Below are 18,055 nucleotides of genomic sequence, written 5' to 3' on the forward strand. Positions count from 1 at the left end.
TATGATCACATTCTGTGGCTGGTCTTTTAAAGGGCTGGATAACTTTGTGATCAGGCTAAAACTAGGTAATCAAAGCTCATTCTTCAGGAAATCAGCAGATCACATGCAGGGGGCAAGAAGGAATTTACCCCCATATATATAGCATTACCCTGCTGCCCCACTGCCTTCTGTGGTATGGGTGGGAGGCCCCTTCCTCAGCCTGTTACTAGATCCCTGAGGCAGCCAATTGATGAATAATTGCAATAGACCATTTCACCAAGAAGAATAAACCTTACCTTCTTCAACACAATTAGTCCTCCACATTGGGATGCCTGTCGACTGCTTCTCTGTATAGTCTCTTGGCCTTACTTCCCCTATCTCCCTGATGCCGCTGGCATTTCAGGGCACCTTCCAGGTCCCCAGGTGGGCTATGCATGCTCCCCCAGAAGCTATCATGCCCACAACAGAGATCTCCATCTGGAATGCAGACAGGCTTCAGAAGAGGGAATCCCCTTTAGAACTTGCCTGAACTCCCAGAGGGCTCCTAATATTGTTGGAGGTCAATGGAGCTGTGGGAGGAGTTACCCCATTCATACAACTCACCTGGGGCTAGCTCAATCGGGGGCACTCTACTGGAATCAATGGGAGAGGAACCTCCTTATGGCAAGCCTGAATTGGGCCCCTGGATCTCTGTCCCTGCAGCCCAGCCCACCCCCCAACTGAGCCAGGCAGCCAGTTAGTACTGGGACTTGGGATATCTCCACAAGGGAGCAGGGAGTACTTCTGTCTCCGTGCCCTGCAGTCCCTTGTCCCAAGGTGGGCCTGGCCAAGGCAGGGCGCTGAGCTCTGTCAGGACCTTGCCTTGACAGAGGTGTCTCTAGGGCTTCAGGGGTGGCTCTCAAACAGGTTGTGACAGGGCCACAGTCCTGAAAAGGTGAATGTGAGCCCAAGGGCCAATGGCTGTGTTTGTTTATCAAACCAACAACAGCGCAACAAAAGGTCAAACCCTGTTGCCGTGGGAGATGGTTTTTGAAGCCTCCTACAGTCCTCCCAGTGTCCAGCTGAGACTGTCCTGCTTGTCACCTCTAGTTATATATGATATTTATTTGCACTGGAGACCCCAAATCCAAACACCCCCAACCTTTGGAAGATGGCTCACCTAGATCCAAGCTCCACAGCTGGAGCTGTTTCCACTGCAGACAGAATGAAATCCCTGATCCAAACGCCCCCATACTTCAGGGAAGTTCTGAGCTAGATACAAAAGCCATAGCTCAGTACAACAATCCAAACTCCAGATCCAACCTGAGTCCATCTCAGCAACAGAACAGCAACAGGGACAGAACCAGAGATTCCAGATTCAAACATCCCCAGACTTTGGTGAAGTTCTGATCCAGATGCATGCTCCATAGCTTGAATCCACCTCAGCACTGAACAGAACCAAGCCCACCTGTAGATTCAAATTCAGGGAAGTTCTGCTCCAGATACATACTCCCCAGCTTTAGCCCATCTCTGCAACAGATAGAACCAAAACTCCTACATCCCAACCCCACCAGTGTTTGGGGAAATTCTGATCCAGACATTTCAGATTGTACCCAGCTGATTCTTCTGGGTACAGGAACAGTCATAAGGGTAGATTCATGACAGTCATGAGTCTTTTCCTTACTTGAGCTGAGCAGATGTACAACACTTTCACTAGGGGGCTGAAATGGCTCAGGTAAAGGTCCTCCCACTGCATCCTTGAAACCAAACCTGAGCCCATGCCCTAGAAGTTTGATTGTTTTGGGCCATTGGTTGTCTTTGATCTGCTAGTTTTCAGCCGGGATGGGAAACAGAAGGGCAAGCATAATGGCAGACAGGGTGTACACCTGGTCACTGGAGAGAAGCTGGAAGCGGAGACGCATGGTCTAGTAGTTGTTGCAGCATAAATCCAGGCGTAAGAAGAACTGGCATTTATTCCTGTCTTTGCCACCATCTTGCCATGTAACCTTGGGTAGCATATTCCGTTAGAGCAAATCCTGCCATTACCAGTCAGAGCCATGCTGGAGGGGGTGGAGGAGAACAGACCTGCTTGTTAATACAAGAGTCATCCAGCAAGTGCAGGGCATGAGATAGCTCAGACTGGGCACCGGAGGGGCTCCGAGCTGCTTCATTGACAATAATAATGCGTAGCAGCTTCTCATTCATTGATCTCAAAGCGCCTCGCAGAGTTGGGAAAGAATCACTATCTCCCATTTTATACATGGGAAGCCTGAGGCACAGGGCTGGAAAGTGACTGGCCCAAGGTCACACAGTGAATCAGCAGCACAGTCAGTAAAAGGACCCAGCAGTCCCGACTGCCCCAGCCCTGTACTCAGTCTACCAGGACACACCTGCCCCCCATGAGAAGAAGCAGCAAGCCCTCCAGGTACAGATGACAGCCCCTTTCCTAGCATTCTCTTGAGAGCTAGGTAAGAACTCTGTGCTGGTGCTGAGCACCCTATGCCCTCTTCTCCCACCAGCACAGCCCAGGGCAGGATTTGGCCTTTAACCTCCTGTGCCTCAGTCTCCCCATCTGTAAAATGGGAATGATAATTCTGCCCTGTCCTGCCCTGCTGCAAAAATTAACTCACTAATGTGTGCAAAGTGCTTTGAGATCCTCAGAGGAAGGTGCAAGTGATGGGACAATCCCTACTTCCCTGCCTCCTGGCCCTGCTCCCTACAGGTGTAGTTCCCCCATTAGCGTGCTGCATTGCCTTTCCCAATGGGCCTGCTCTGCTTCCAGAGGGCCGGGCCTGCTCTGCTTCCAGAAGTCCAGCCCTGCTTGGGTTAGGCAGCCCAGTCATGTTGACACAGGCACAGTGAGCGGCTGAGTTGAGCTCGGTTGCTAACAACAAAAGCAGCTCACAGCCCAGCTCATCCCTTCCTGCGAGACCTGCGCTGCAGGGATGTGGGAAGCAACAGGGGAGCAGCAAATCAGTGGGAGGAAAAGCTCTCCACGCACACAGCAGAACAAGGTATATGCAACGTATTTCTTGGGCTGTGTTTTTATGCCTTTGTTTAGGCCAAAATTGTCCCATCTAGGTACCTGCAAACTGGCACCTCAATCCATAGTTAGGCCTCAAAATTAGTGGCTTCTGAAAAGGAGTCCAGCTATGGAATCAGCTGTCCAAGTTTAGCTAAGCAAGCCGGAAACCTTTGACCTAAGTTGCTGTCTCAATGTGTGCCCGAGCTCAGACGTCACAAACAGAGCTCTGGATGTAATACGCTTATTGCTGGGATGACTGCTGATTGTAACGACAGTCTCAGAGAAAGATGTGCATTGTATGAGCCTACGCTGTATGCCTATGGGTGTGCGTATTCCTGTGTGGCCTGGGGTTAGAGTGCTGGCTCTACTGCTAGATGCCCTAGGACAAGGCACTTTATGTCTCTGTGTCTCCATTCCTCTATACCCAAAATGGGGGTAATGCCACTGACCTCCTTTGTAAAGTGCTTTGAGATCTACTGATCAAAAGGTGGTTATTATTGGCACGATGAGCAAGCTCCAAGGTGCACCGGTCACTGCATGGTGCTGCAGTGTAGTTGAGCTTTGAGTGAGTGGAAAGTAGATGGAGAAGAAAACTGCACCACTGTATTCCCAACCCTCAGATCCAAAGAACAGCTGAGTTCAACCATATTTGTGTCTGTGTTTTTGTTTGCTTTTCCACAAACTGTTGTGCAAATGGGATTTTTGTCTGCATGGCTGTTTAGGGAATGGCTGGTTTTCATAGACATTCCCATATTTGCATGCAAATAAGGGAAATTACACACTGAGATGGATACTTGCACCTGAAGTCTTCCCCCCCTGCAATTGTTTGGAAAGTTTTACTCACCTAGTCAAGAAGCAGTGACAACATCTTGTGCTGATGACCAGTCACATGCTGCAAAGAACATAGTACAAGATCTAGCCAACGTAATCATTCATAAACAACCACTAGCAGCTAAAACAGGTTCTCATTGAAAAAGTACAAATGTGTAGAAATCAGAGTCTGTTCATGGAAATACAGGCACTTTTAAAAAGGCTACTTCTCTCAGATAAACTCTTCACTAGGAGCGTTAATTCGGCTCTAGTCGCTCGGACTCATGGTGCATTGGTTTCCTCTTATTTAAAATGGTCATGCAGTGAGTTTGTGTAATGTAGCCCTTTAGGTTACTATGGTTTCGTGTATGCATCCGATGAAGTGAGCTGTAGCTCACGAAAGCTTATGCTCAAATAAATTGGTTAGTCTCTAAGGTGCCACAAGTACTCCTTTTCTTTTTGTGAATACAGACTAACAGGGCTGTTACTCTGAAACCTATGGGAACCAGGGCCCTGATCCTGCAATGGAGTCAGTCTGTGTGGAACCGACTGTAGGACTGGGGCCCATATCTTTAAATTTCCTGAGTTTTGTGCATTTAATTTCCTAATTGTCTTGTTTTTTGAAGAGATGAAGGAAAGAAAATCCCCAACCCAACCCCTATGTCTGATCTCTGGTTCAAATAAAATTGTAACAACATTCTTGGCTGAACTGTCTGCGGGGACTGAATGTGGAACCTCTGACTTTCAAAGTAGGAGGCACTTCTGATTTAGTTAAAGGAGCAGCTACAGTAGTTTAAGGGCAGCAGTAGCAGACATAAACCTCTCTGGAGGAAGACATAAACCTCCCCTGTGTTAGTATTGGTTATGATAGCATTACATATCGTTGAATGTCTGATTTTTTAAAATAAATACACGGGCATTTATTTCAGAGTGCAAGTCACCAGATAAGCCACACACAGATGCTGTGTGCTTTTTCCATGCCTTCTGACTCTTTAAAGACCATTTTTTTCACACTTGGCAAAGCTGCTGACTACATCTGAACCTGAAAACAAAACTGGTGTTGAGCAAACAATGCAAACCCACATCTGAACAATCTGCCTGATTCTTTAAGGCCAGTGGTGTCCAAACTTTTCCTGTCGTGTCCCCCCCGCTTTACAAGTAATGGAATCCGTCCACAACCCCCTCCATTACTGCACAGTTGGCTCAGCAGAGGAGCTTGGGCGGAGGGTGAAGCTAGGGGAGAACTGGGGATGGGGGAGGAGCTGGCCTGGGGGTGGAGAGGGAATGAGAGCAGAGCTGGGCTGAGGGCGGAGCAGCAGAGCTGCGGCTGGGGCCTGATGGAGCTGGGCTGAGGGCAGAGTGGGGCTGGGGCTGGGGCTGGGGCTGGGGGCAGAGCAGGGCTGAGTGGCACTCCCTCCCCAACCCCCTTGGTGGCTGGCCCAGGCCCCACGAAGCACCCTCCTGAACATTCCTCTGAGCCCCCCAGGTTTTGGGACCACTGGTTTACGCAAATATTGAGTGTTGCTTCAATAAATGGAGTTATAGAAAAAAATGAATTAAGCGATGCTGGGGCCAGCCCACTAACACAAAGAGTACCAGATACAGACCTAGTGATCCTGTAGGCTAGCCTGCGCCGACACCACTGTGAATTATAAAAACCCTGCACCAGATCCTCAGCTAGTATAATCTTCAGTGAAGTCAATGGACCTATGCCAGTTTACGCCAGCTGAGAATGTGGCCCTGTTTCTTAGGAAATCCCAGAGTCTCAGAATCAGACGTTATACAAGGGTAACCCCTTCCCTGTTTGCCTTTATTTCTTGTATATATATTTGTATAAGAGGCCAGAATCTGGTCTTAAATACATGGGTCCACTGAAGTCAATGGAACTGTTCTGGATTTACACTAGTGTATCTGCAATCAGACTCTGCCCTCAGAGGATATTGCTCAGTGGGGACTGTAATGATTGTATCACTTTTTCCAAACAGGAAGAGAAACTAGCCATGGACTATACTCTGGAGGCCACCTGGCGGAAGGAGAAACTTCTGAAGACTGTTTACATGCTCCAAATGAAATCAGACACTACACTCCAGAAGGCAAGCCCACTTCTGAGCAACCATCATGGGATGGGCATGGTGACAGAACATCAAGTCCACCAGCTGGCTGAGAAGGCAAAGGTCATCTGCCACGACCTGGACAACATCAGAAACCTCCTCCACTACCGACAAAATGACCTGGTTCAGCAGATCCCCAACCCCAATGGCTGCCGCTATGGGGGACCAAGTGGAATCCATTGCTCGCTGGATGGCTCTATCTATGTGACTAGTGAGAATGCACCCTGGGTCCACATCCTCACTCGCTCGGGTCAGACTTTGCAGTCCTTACCATGTGTGGAACAGGGAAAGGAAAGTGAATCCTTTTTGCCATAAGATGTGACTGTGACTCGGGCAGGGATGGTAGCTGTAACGGACATGATGAATGGGACCATCCACATCTTCAACCATCACTCCAAATTTTCCAAAGGGGAGTGGATCAAAATCGGGAAGGTTGATTCTCCCAGGGGTATTGGAGTGGACTCCACAGGAAGGATCCTGGTAGCAGACTACACTCAGGGCAAAGTCCACAGTTTTGCTCTGGACCATGCCTTCAGGATACAGAATACCCACTCCGTCTCCAACCTGTGTGGACCCCGCTATGTCTGTTTGACACGTGATGGCGGGTTCATTGTGAGCGAGGAATGTGGTGACGTGAAGCTCTTCAATAGCAACCATAAGCTGGTGGGCTCCCTTGGCTGCAGATACGGGCACCAGTTTGGCAACCCAGCTGGGGTCTGTGCCGACGTAGAAGGCAACATAATTGTGGCAGATGAACAGCACCGAGCAGTCCACCTGTTCCCCAAGAGCGGGTCTCCCATCTGCCTGGTTTCTAAGGGGCTGCGGAAGCCTGCAGGAGTGGCTTGTTCCAACTCTGGGCTGCTTTTAGTAGCAGACTCTGGGGATAATTGTGTCAACGTCTTTAAATACCGTGTGAGACCCCCCTATAGTTCCGATAATCCTTGGGTGGCCAGTGACAGTCCAAAGCCAAGTCCTAGAAAGGGCTCAACAATTCTGCATTGAAACCATTTATTTCAGTTATGTGATTGCCTTACAGTGACATCTGCTGGCAGAGACAAGAACTGGGACCCCAGAATTCTACCTGAGTTATTTGGATTGGGTCACCTCCACTACAGTAGCTTAAGATGTGTCATGATTACTCAGAATTCCCTCTCATCCCTCCTGCACATAAAGGCTATTCCCTTCCAGATGCTAGAATAGATACCTGTCATCAACACATACCAATCTCAGACTGGCTGGGTCTTCACATTTATGGAATCAAGGAAGATGGTGTGAATTGAGAATCAAGCCTAGGTCAGGAACAGGGTAGCATTGTCCATTGTGTGTAGTTCACAATAGCCTTCATCAGGATGGAGTTAAACATTAAAGATAACTGATTATTTGTGGGTCAGATGGTTTTGTTTGGCCTTTTTGTTTTAGACACTACAAAGGGCATTGAGTACACTGCGCATCCCAGGGCTGGAAAAATATCCACAGAAAGCAAGGAGTTCAGAATAGAGACACTAAAATGATTGCCAGGCTGAGATCACCAAATTTCTATAGTGATCATGATACACATGCACATATAACCAGGACTGAGCGCCCCACATTTGTGCAGCGAGCATTCCACACACATACAATAACACACACATGCACAACTGCACCATGGGGACTGAGTGTCTCACATTTTTGCAATAAGCCTGACATGCACACACACACACAACTGTCATTGACTACCCCATAGTCCTGTAGTGAATGTTGCACAGACACACTCCACAACTGGCACTGAGTGCCCTATACTTGGTAGTAAGCATTGCAAATCCCGCAGCTGGGGTTGAGCCCCACACCCTTCTATCATGCCGCAATTGTCTGCCACCTTGGACAGCCAAGAGCAGGAGTATGTGAAGCGCACACACGAACCTTATCAGCAAACGGCAACATGCTGCAGAAGGGGTGTGGGAGGGAAGGAAGAGGGTGTCCCACCCAGGAGGGGTTGTATGTGTTACAGTCATTTCACAGCCCTCCCCAGGCTTTGTAACTGATGCACTAGTAGCTGGAGTAAGATGTTCAGGCCCCACTCACTCCCACATCACCCAGGCCATGGTGGAGTTACATCAGGTGCTAGATTTGACTCCCTCCGGCTGATTTAAGAGAACAGCCAATTCCAGTCTTGTTTCTTTCACCCCAGGTGAACCATGGAGAGACTTTCCCCTCTGCACAGCCAGGACGCACACCAAGCTGCCATACTTTGGATCAGACCCCAGATCCCCTCCCAGGACCAGGACAGGATCAAAGAAGTTGGGGAGATGGCCTAGGAAAGGGGCGGACAAACTTTTTGGCCTGAGGGCCGCATCGGGTTTCTGAAATTGTATGGAGGGCCGGTTAGGGGAGGCTGTGCCTCCCAAAACAGCCAGGCATGGCCCATCCACCACCCCCTATCCGACCCCACCTGCTTCTCGCCCCCTGATGAGACCCCCCAGGACTCCTGCCCCATCCAACCCACCCTGTTCCCTGACGGCCCCCTGCCCCATCCATCCCCCCTGCTCTCGGTCCCCTAACTGCCCCCGGACCGCTCACCCCTAACTGCCCCCCACAATCCCATCCAACCCCCCCTCTCCTTCCTGACTGCCTCCCAAGACCCCTGCCCCATCCACCCCCCCGACTCCCTGTCCCCTGACCGCCCCCGCTGCCCCATCCAACCTCTCCTCTCCTTCCTGACTGCCCCCCCCCCGGACCCCTGCCCCATCCACCCCCCGACTCCCTGTCCCCTGACCGCCCCCGCTGCCCCATCCAACCTCTCCTCTCCTTCCTGACTGCCCCCCAGCACCCCTGCCCCCACTCAACCCCCCTGTTACCCACCCTCTGACCGCCCCGACCCCTATCCACGGCCCTGACCACCCCCCGAATTCCCCTGCCATCTATCCAACCCCAACCCCCCGCCCCGCTCCCTGCCCCCTTACCACACTGCCTGGAGCACCGGTGGCTGGCAGTGCAGCTGCACCAGGAGAGGTAGTCGCGCCGCGCAGCACAGAGCACCAGGTCAGGTCAAGCTTTGCAGCTCTACTGCCCCAGGAGCTCGCTCCCCCCGCCTCCCAGAGCATTGCGCTGGCAGCGCGGCGAGGTGAGGCTGCAGGGGAGAGGGACAGCGGGGGAGAGTCTGGAGGTGAGCTTCCCAGGCCAGGAGCTCAGGGGCCAGGCAGGACGGTCCCATGGGCCAGATGTGGCCAGCAGGCCATAGTTTGCCCACCTCTGGCCTAGGAAGAGCTAGACAGGTAGCTAGGTGGCACAATATGGGGAGGAAGAGATTTATGAATGGCCCCCCTCACCACCTCCACATATTATTATTGTTAATCATGTTTATTACAGCAGTGCCTAAGGGCCAGCCAGGGGGGGGTCCCATTGTGCTAGGCACTGCACAGACACAGTCCCTCTCCCAAAGAGTTCACCATATAACTAGACAAGACAGATCCAGGGCAGGGGATGATGTAGAACACACCAGCAGAGTGAACAATGTGCTGGCAGCAAACGGCATGTTACCAGTAGTGCCAGGGATTTTTTTCCTGGGTGGGCTTACATAGGAGGGGACCCACTAGAGGGAAAGGAAAGCGAAGGGAGAGAGGATATGGAAGAGAAGGGGGTTGAGGGAGACAAGGTGGGGGAGAAAAGGGTAAGTGGGCAGGAGAGTGAAGCTAAGGTGATGAGGCTGTGAAGGAGAGGGAGGTTTGGAGCAAACAGCTGTTTTTGCAGGACAGAGAAAGTCCACTCAGAACTGTAGCGAGTTCTCTGAGGTCCCTACTTTGGGCTTCTTCTGCTCCTGCCAGCTGGAGTCTCTGGCTGGCTCCTCTCTGCAAGCTTTCCCCAAAAGCCACTTGAGGGGTGGGGCAAGAGGGGAGGCAACACCTGGGTCCTCGTTTCCCCCCGGGTGTGTTGGAGAGTCTCTCTTGCACAGTTCTGGATCTAGGGGAGACCTGAGGGGAGGTGGCCCTCAGTGCTTACTCTGTAATGAAAGAGATGCCAGGGATCAAGCAATACTTTTACTTTCATAACTGACGCGGCAAGCCAGCCGTGCTGGGGCTGTGAACTGCCAAGCCCAGAGATGCCGGGGCTCTGAACTGCCAAGCCTAGAGGTGCCAGGGCTCTGAACTGCCAAGCCTAGAGGTGCCAGAGCTCAGCCCTGGCAAGCCCTGGCAGAAATTAAGGACTGGTGGCTCTGACTGAGCCCATTTTACCCTCTCCCCCACAATGCAGCACATGTTCTCCCTAAAAACATGTTCTCCCACCCACTCCCCAGTTACATGTTCCCCACATCATATCCTTCTATTCCCCAGAGATCTGAATCCCAGCATAAGATCCCCCTGCCCCCAAACACCTAGCTATTTTTCCCTTTACTCCTGAGTTATCCAAAAGCCCTGTGTATTCTCCACAGTCCCTAAGCCAGGCCAGCCTTCAGAAAGGAGCCCTGGTCTGGGGTTCCAAAGATATTATCACTCTTTGAATATCTGTACCAGTCTAAGGAAGTGGGGATGGGAGTGGTCTATGTGTATATGAAGCAGAAGGGTATGAGTACGTGGCAAAAGCTAATGGGCCAAATTTGCCCCTGAGACAACTCCATTATCATTAACAAACTTACACCAGTGGCCCTATTTACCCACCACAAGGTGAGAGCAGCTCCCTTGAAGTCAATGGGAGTTACTCATACCTTTTGGGGGGAGGGGAAGAATGGGGCCCTAGGCCTGAAGTTGGCCCACTAGCTTTTTCAGGGATGCAGATGTTGTTACACCAATTGGGTCCAGCATTTGAAGAGTTAAGCCAGGCAGCTTGTCCTTATCAGTAGGCTCAGCCTGCTGTAGCAGAGCAGTTACAGTTTGAATGTAGTGCACTCACTGCTCTCAGGTATCCCGAGGCCTAGGAAAGAGGTAGGCGAGGGGGTAAGTCTCTCACAGCTGTCCCTGCTTGAGTTTCCTCTTTGCAGGCTTGATACACTCATTTCAGTAAAAGTTAGAAGCCTAATATCTTTGAGGATCTCCACCCAGATACTGGTGGATGTGGCTGCTATGGCATCCCTCTCAGTCTGCTGCTCCTCTTAGTTGCTAAAATATGGGGGAAGAAGGAATCGAGAGATGCTGATAGAAAAGGAAAGAACAAGACTGATCCAGTGTCTTGGGGTGGTATTCCACCCTACTATGCAAGAGAGACCTAGGTTTGGCACTGGGACTCCTGCTACCTGCATAACATGACTCGGGTGGGAAGTGCTGTGGTGGCAACATGCATGACAAGCTGAGAGGAATGCACATAGGTAGACGAGCTGGGTCACAGAGCAGTGGGCTGTGCTCACAGCATAGGACACAGCAGGCAGAGCTGGTTAGAAAACTGACATTTTCCCCGCAAGAGAGAGAAGATAGGTGAGGTAATATGTTTTACTGGACCAACTTCTGTTGGTGAGAGAGACAAACTTTTGAGCTTACACAGAGAGTACCTCACCCACCTTGTCTCTATAATATCCTGGGACTGACCCAGCTACAACAATCCTGAATTTCCCTACAAGAAATTTTTAATGACCAATCTTCATTCTAAATGTTTTGGTTGATTGTTTTTGGTTTGAATAGACATTTTCCTGTGAAAAAGTTCAGTGTTTGTAAAACCATATTTTGGGGCAGGAAAACTTTATGCACAAAAAATACTAACAGCCAGCTGTAACTGCGGAATACTTGCTCCCTAAGACAGATCTCCCTATGTGCTTGCCTCCAGAACCACAATCAGCCTTGTTACTGTACTAGGGTAGCCTGCCCCTTTAAGAGCCATGGAGCCTGTGGCTAGCCAGCCCTATTCAATTATCAGACCCAGCTGTTGTAAAGGCTGAGCATGCTCAGCTAGCTGGAGGTGATGTGCTCCTGCAGTAGGTCCTGGAGCATGGCTGGGGGGGTTGAAGGGAAGGATGTATTGCTCTTTCATCCCTGGAAGAGGCCAGGGGGAAAACTCTGGGAGCTGTATGCCAGGGTGGGCAAAGGAATTGCTCTGTTTTGGTGTTTTGCCTATTTTGTGTTTGAGTTAATAAACTGACCCCCTGCAGGAAAGGCCTGAAAGAGACTTAGGCATGGCAGTGAGCATGTCGTGTGCTGGGGAGACAGGCCAGCAGCCTACAAGCCCGTATCCAGGGAGCTGCTGCTTTGGAGAGTTTGAGACTGTACAGATTTGGGCACTGGGAAGGCATGATGTTCACATTGGAACATTTTCATCATGTCGTTGTGTCAGCAAATCACATTTCAATGTGAAGCTGGCATGACACAGTTTTGCCAGATCCTAGCATTCAAATGTAATGTTAGCCCCCCCCCCCAAAAAAAATCATGAGGCTAGCTTAAATGTGCGTTTTTAAATACGAAAATCTCTCCAAAGGTATTTTTGTACTTGCCTTCTGGTTTTTGAGACTTCAGGGTGAAACTGAGTCACATTTTCAGGCTTTCTCTGCAAGCATCATGACTAGAAACTTTCTTTTTCTTTTTTTTAAATAAAAGGTGAGTTTTGTATAGGTTTATAGATTATAAGGCCAGAAGGGTCAACTATGATCTCCTAGTTTGACCTCAGAAAACAGGCTAGAGGACTTCCTTGAATTAATTCATGTTTGAACTAAGGCAGATCTTTTAAAAAAATATCCAGTCTTGATTGCCAGTGATGGAGAATCCACTGTGACCTCTGGTGGTTAATTACCCTTACCTAAAAATTTGCCCTTTATTTCTAGTCTGAATTTGCCTAGCTTCAGTGTCCAGTCATTGGATCTTGTTATACCTTTGTCTACAAGATTAGAGTGTCAAATATTTGTTCTCCATTAAGATAATTAAGCTGTGATCAAGTCACCTCTTAACCTTCTCTGTGTTGAGCTCCATGAGTCTATCACTGTAAGGCAGTGTCAAGAAATCACTTGTCTCCATGACATGGCCACACTGATGATGCAGTGTCATCATGCTGTGAGAATGTCATGACACAACAGCAGGATGCTGGGGATCAACCCAATAAAAATGGGGGTGACCCCAGAAATGATCTCTGCAAGAAGGATTTATATGCTATTAAAACATGTCCACGGCTGACAAAAAGGTAGGACATTGCATCATGATGTGGTGACACAAGGCCCAAAGTTGTGGAATACTAATCTCCAGGAGACTAACTTTTGAGTATGGTGATCACAACGCTCCCCAGGGCCAGCGTTTCAGACCCACAATGAGAGACGCTGTGCGGAAAAGTGCTGGTAACTTCTACCCATTTGCTCAGCACTTACAACACCCACAAAAGGAGCATATTTGACGCCCATGGTGTGCCCCTATGGAAAAGATATGCCCCATGATGCCAATTCTCACCATTTTATGGGGGACTGTTTGTTATTGCATGAGAATAAGAATTTTTGGGGGAGGGGGAATTAAAGGAAAGCTTCTAGCACTTGTGGTTGCAGAGAAAAGCCTAGAAACATGCCCCAAGTGTTGCCTAAAGGTTCAAAAGGCTGCAGTCAAATCAAGGACCGCAAATTATTATTTTAAAATCAAGCTCTTGACTTTTGTGGCTCATGTGACTCATAGTTTATGTTCATTGAGGGTGAATGATGCTGGTGTCATCAGGCCCCTGGGACCTCCCTTTTGGCTGGGTGCCCACAGGCACCCTGGCCAGGGACAATGTATCTGATGCCCATAGAGGGACTTTGGGGGTGAAAGATGGCCCTGGGGGCAGAAGTGAAGTGCTGCAGGGTGCCCGCTCCCTTTGCCAAGGCATTGTGAGTGGGAGGGAGTGGAAGCTGCTGGCCCTATATTAACCCCACACTCCCACCCCACTCGCAGATCAGGTTTCTCCTCCTATTCAGGGGAGCTGGGGTCTGGTACCGTATGCCTGAGGGGCTGGATTGTTCTCCACCCACCCACCCCCACTGTAGGAGGGGTGGAGCGTTGCAGGCAGCGGAATCTTAGAGTCACGGCTTCCGGTGCCTGCCCGGGACGCATTGGGGACCGGACAGCACGGAGTCCTCCGAGCTGCGGACCGCGTCTCCTAGCAACTAGCCAGCAACACCCGGAAGTGGCTTGAATGTCGCGAGGGTCCGGTCCGCTGCCGTTTGACTGGGATAGGAGAGAGTCACTCCCTGCGGTGCGGAGGAGGTACTTTGGGGGGGGGGTGAAGGTGAGGGCGTGGGCTGCAGGGAAGGGGGCTCGGGAGGAGACTGGGAGGAACTCATAGTGGCGAGGCTGCAAGGGAAGGAGCAGAAGGGGTCACACTGGGGAATTGTGGGAGGGAGCACTGTGGGGGTCACGCTGGGGGAATGTGAGAGGAAGGGCTCACGCTGGGGGAATGTGAGAGGGAGGGGTCATGCTGGGAAGAGGTCACGCTAGGGGATTGGGGTCAGTGGGGAGTGGTGGTGTTGTGAGGGTAGGCAAAGGGTGACACTGTGGTGTGACCTGTGGGCTCACAGTGATGGTGGGGGCTGCAAGGGAAAGTATGTGGAGTATATTGGTTGGGGAGGGGTTATTGTAATCTGCTCTCCTCTGTTTCATTGCTCTGATGAAGGGCATGTCTCTCTCTCGGGTCCTTGCACTGTATCCTCCATTCCCTGATGCTGGCAGCTCCCCTGTATGCTCTGGCGACCCGGATAGGGTCAGAGACAATCATAAAATCATAGAATATCAGGGACCTCAGAAGGTCATCTAGTCCACCCCCCTGCTCAAAGCAGGACCAATCCCCAATTTTTGCCCCAGATCCCTAATGGCCCCCTCAAGGATTGAACTCAGAACCCTGGGTTTAGCAGGCCAATGCTCAAACCACTGAGCTATCCCTTCCGCCATGAACAATGAACACCCACAGTCAGGCTCCTTCACCCCTGTGCTTCAGTCCTATCTTACTCTGCACAGATCCCAGGGTCTGGTGGTTCTCCTACCTCTGGCAAGCCAAAGCCATCTGAGCTTGTGACAAGAACTCATTAAAACAAAGGGGCTGAAATGCCCCACAGTGATTTCCTCACCAGAATGAAATACGCTGGCAAGAGTCATGCAGGACTTTATATAGTCATGAAGGAGTTAAAATGAAGCCCAGTGTGTAAGCCTAGTTATTTCTGCCAGCCTGAAGGAAATTGCAGTGTACACCAGTTCTGTGCTTGTACATATTCCTCCTCCAGGCTGGTGCTCTGCTTTAGATGCTCGCTAGAGAGTTTCCTCTGCCAATGGCTCCACAGCTTGTATGCCAGCTCTGGAGGCAGAAAACTCTCCTGCCTGTTGTAAGCTAGGAGGCAGCTTGGTGGCAGCCAGCTCACAGAGCAGTATTTGAACAAGGATCTCTCTTGCAGGGTTGGAAGTGGATTTTGTGCTCTTGTATGGTACTAGCCTGACATCCCTGTGGACTGAAGTTCTTGTATTCATCTCCAGAGTGTGTACAATCTCCCATTGTTTCTTGCTCCTGTCCTGGACAAACCATGTCTAGGGATGAGAAGGGAGTTCAGGCTCATTCGATCTTTGGCTTCTCAACTGAGATAGCTGACAAGGTGGTTAAGTGATACAAGTTGTTGAGGTGATTTTGTGATGTGGACAGAAATAATGCTAGGGAGGCAGAAGGAGATCACAACACATTTCATAGAGGCAACTGAACATCCAATGACAGTAGCAGCTTTCACTCGCTTCCAACCAGTACTGGATTTGAGCTGGCAACACTGTCATGCTCTATGTCCGTTACCAGTCCTCTGACCCAGCCAGTCCTCTGGGAATGCTTTCTCTGAAGATTCCTTCGGAAAGAGTCAGATTTGAAAAGAAGAAAATGGTACCTTGAAGTATCAAGGTTTTTAATGAGTTGAGTATGAATTATACAATCAGTACCTTAACCTTTGTTTATTTTTATATTAATGCATTTATTGTATGGTGTCCCCACGTTTTCCATTTCCAGTATTCCAAAGATTTTCATATAACTGCATTGGAAAAGTTTGGGAGCTGGGGAAAGGTGGGGACACCTGAGTAGCAGGTATCTACGAGGGAGCAATAGGCAGTTTGGGACTTTGGTAGAATAAGTACATTTGGTGGATGTTTCTGCTAAAATGATCAGCAATGAAATACTAGGTTGTGGTGACATTTAAAATATAATCCTTAGTTTTCAGATATAACCTGTTGAAATGAATGAGGCAGTTTATACTGCAAGTCACTGGCAGAGTTGGAAATACAGCCCAGGTCTCATGAGTTTCCAGGTTGGTTCCCTGATTACTAGAATATGTTGCAGTAACCTATTAACATGATACAATTTATTTCCTGCTGTAGAGATATTACATGTCCCCTTAAAAGTAATATTTGAACTCCCTCTGCTCGATTTCCAGCAGTTAACAAACACGCACATTCAGAGCACAATCAAGGGGGATTAGCTCAGTGGTTTGAGCATTGGCCTGCTAAACCCAGGGTTGTGAGCTCAATCCTTGAGGGGGCCATTTAGGGATCTGGGGCAAAAATTGGGGATTGGTCCTGCTTTGAGCAGGGGGTTGGACTAGATGACCTCCTGAGGTCCCTTCCAACCCTGAGATTCTATGGTTCTATTAAATAACTCCAGGTTAATTTTGGGGGGTAGGAGGAAAGAGGAGAGAAATGCAATCAATGTTTCCCAAATAGAGAAGGGAAAAATAGAGAAATTTTATCTTCATTCTTCTTAGTGGGGGTTATAAAAAGTTGAGAACAAAATAAATGTAAAGCTATGTGAAACAGCAATTTGTTTCTAAAATGATGGTTGAATTGGCAAGGACTCTGTGGAGGGAGAGTAGTAGAGGACACTGGAAATCTCTTGCTGTAATAGCACTTTAAAAACTGCTGACGCTACCTGGAAAATTTAAAAATAAAAATTCAGCTTTAAAGGTACACTGGCAGGATAAGTGTCACCATTTGAAAAAAAAATATCCCTACCTATGCCATGTTACTAACAATACCTTAGACTGTTAAAATGGAACCATCTACAATCTTCTTCACCTTTCACTAATAATTATTTGAGGTTCTTCTAAGATTCCACTTCCTCAAAGGCTCTACATAGCAGAAATTATCCCTCTGGCCCAGGAAGGAAGGATGTAACTCCCTCTGTGGCTTGTGAATGCTGCTCTTGCAGTCAGCCCGAGGGGACTGTCAGACAGTGAGGCAAGGCACTCCACTCCCTCAGGAGCTAAGGGGGCTGTCTGCTCTTAGCAACATTCAGAGTTCTGCACCTATGTTGCTACACTAAAAATCCCCAGAAACACACAAATGCACCCTCTTTAATGCAGGTATTGAGGTGGACTCAGCTGTTGAGAAATGACAGGGAAAATTCAGGCCCGGGAGATATTCGCCTTTGATAGCAGCAATTGTGTTGCTTGCCCCACTGCCAACACATGCCAAGAAAACTTCACCTTTCCGCCTCAAGGGGCTGAAAGGAATTCATCCATGAGCAGTCAGTTCATACCATTGCATTTGGCAGGCTGATGGTTATGTGACTTGTCAAGTGACTTAACTTAATTGTTCCCCACCACCCTCCCCATCAAAGACAAGTGTATCTTTTCCATAGCAAATTGCCAGGTGCATAGATTTAGTAGATCATTTAAACTTTATTAAATAGAGAGGAAAACACACACATGAGGAACCTCCCTGTTCTGTATACTCTCAACATGTTATAAATATACTGTGTATTTCTCTTTCCAATTGACTGCTCCCATCACAAAGATGCCAGCCTAAGGGATTCATAGAGTTTTCACAGCCCTAGCACAGCACTGAAGGACAGAAAAGGACAGCAGTCACCAGATGCTGATTATTCTGAGGAAGCACCCTCCTTAATGCAATTATATTTCTATTAGATGCTTCAGCATTATGTAAAGAGACATTGTCAGCTAATTCAAGGCTCAAAATGTATTTATTTATTGTTAAGGTAATTTATAAAACCGTAGAAATGTGTTCTCCCTGAGCTGAGGAAAAAAACCTACTTTAGATTGCAGGGTGGTCAGGGACTGCTCGCAAAGCAGGGCTAATAAGTGAATATAATATTTGCCCTTCTTTAGGACCTTCTATCCAAGGAATTAAATCAGACTTTAATCAGTTAAGCCTTCCAGTCCCCTTGTGAAATAGATCAGCAGTTGTTATTTTACAAGTGGAGAAGCTGGGACACAGAGACATTAAGTGACATGACCGAGGCTACACAGTGAGTCTGTGGCAGAGCATGT

General features: G+C 49.0%; 1 protein-coding gene and 1 long non-coding RNA gene across 4 annotated transcripts in view; both read left to right on the forward strand.

Moving 5' to 3' along the window:
* Nucleotides 1–2,836: 2,836 nt before the first annotated feature.
* On the forward strand, nucleotides 2,837–7,294 carry LOC311527747. The gene is made up of 2 exons (XR_014713436.1): nucleotides 2,837–2,972; nucleotides 5,779–7,294. It is a non-coding gene; the product is annotated as an uncharacterized lncRNA (long non-coding RNA).
* A 3,447-nt stretch (nucleotides 7,295–10,741) lies between these two features.
* The window catches only part of PIGQ (phosphatidylinositol glycan anchor biosynthesis class Q), a 44,587-nt gene continuing 37,273 nt past the window's right edge, over nucleotides 10,742–18,055 (forward strand). The window contains exons 1-2 of one of the 3 annotated variants that reach the window (XM_084641145.1): nucleotides 13,898–14,015; nucleotides 15,985–16,078. In XM_084641145.1, coding sequence (XP_084497271.1) covers nucleotides 16,007–16,078 — 72 coding nt within the window. In that variant the 5' untranslated portion in view covers nucleotides 13,898–14,015; nucleotides 15,985–16,006. Of the gene's footprint in view, nucleotides 10,812–13,892; nucleotides 14,016–15,984; nucleotides 16,079–18,055 lie in introns of those variants that run through there. The other 2 variants (XM_084641147.1, XM_084641146.1) reach the window with 2 other exon arrangements.

This window comes from Lepidochelys olivacea, assembly GCF_965140295.1.
Source record: "Lepidochelys olivacea isolate rLepOli2 genome assembly, chromosome: 10".
NCBI lineage: Eukaryota > Metazoa > Chordata > Testudines > Cheloniidae > Lepidochelys > Lepidochelys olivacea.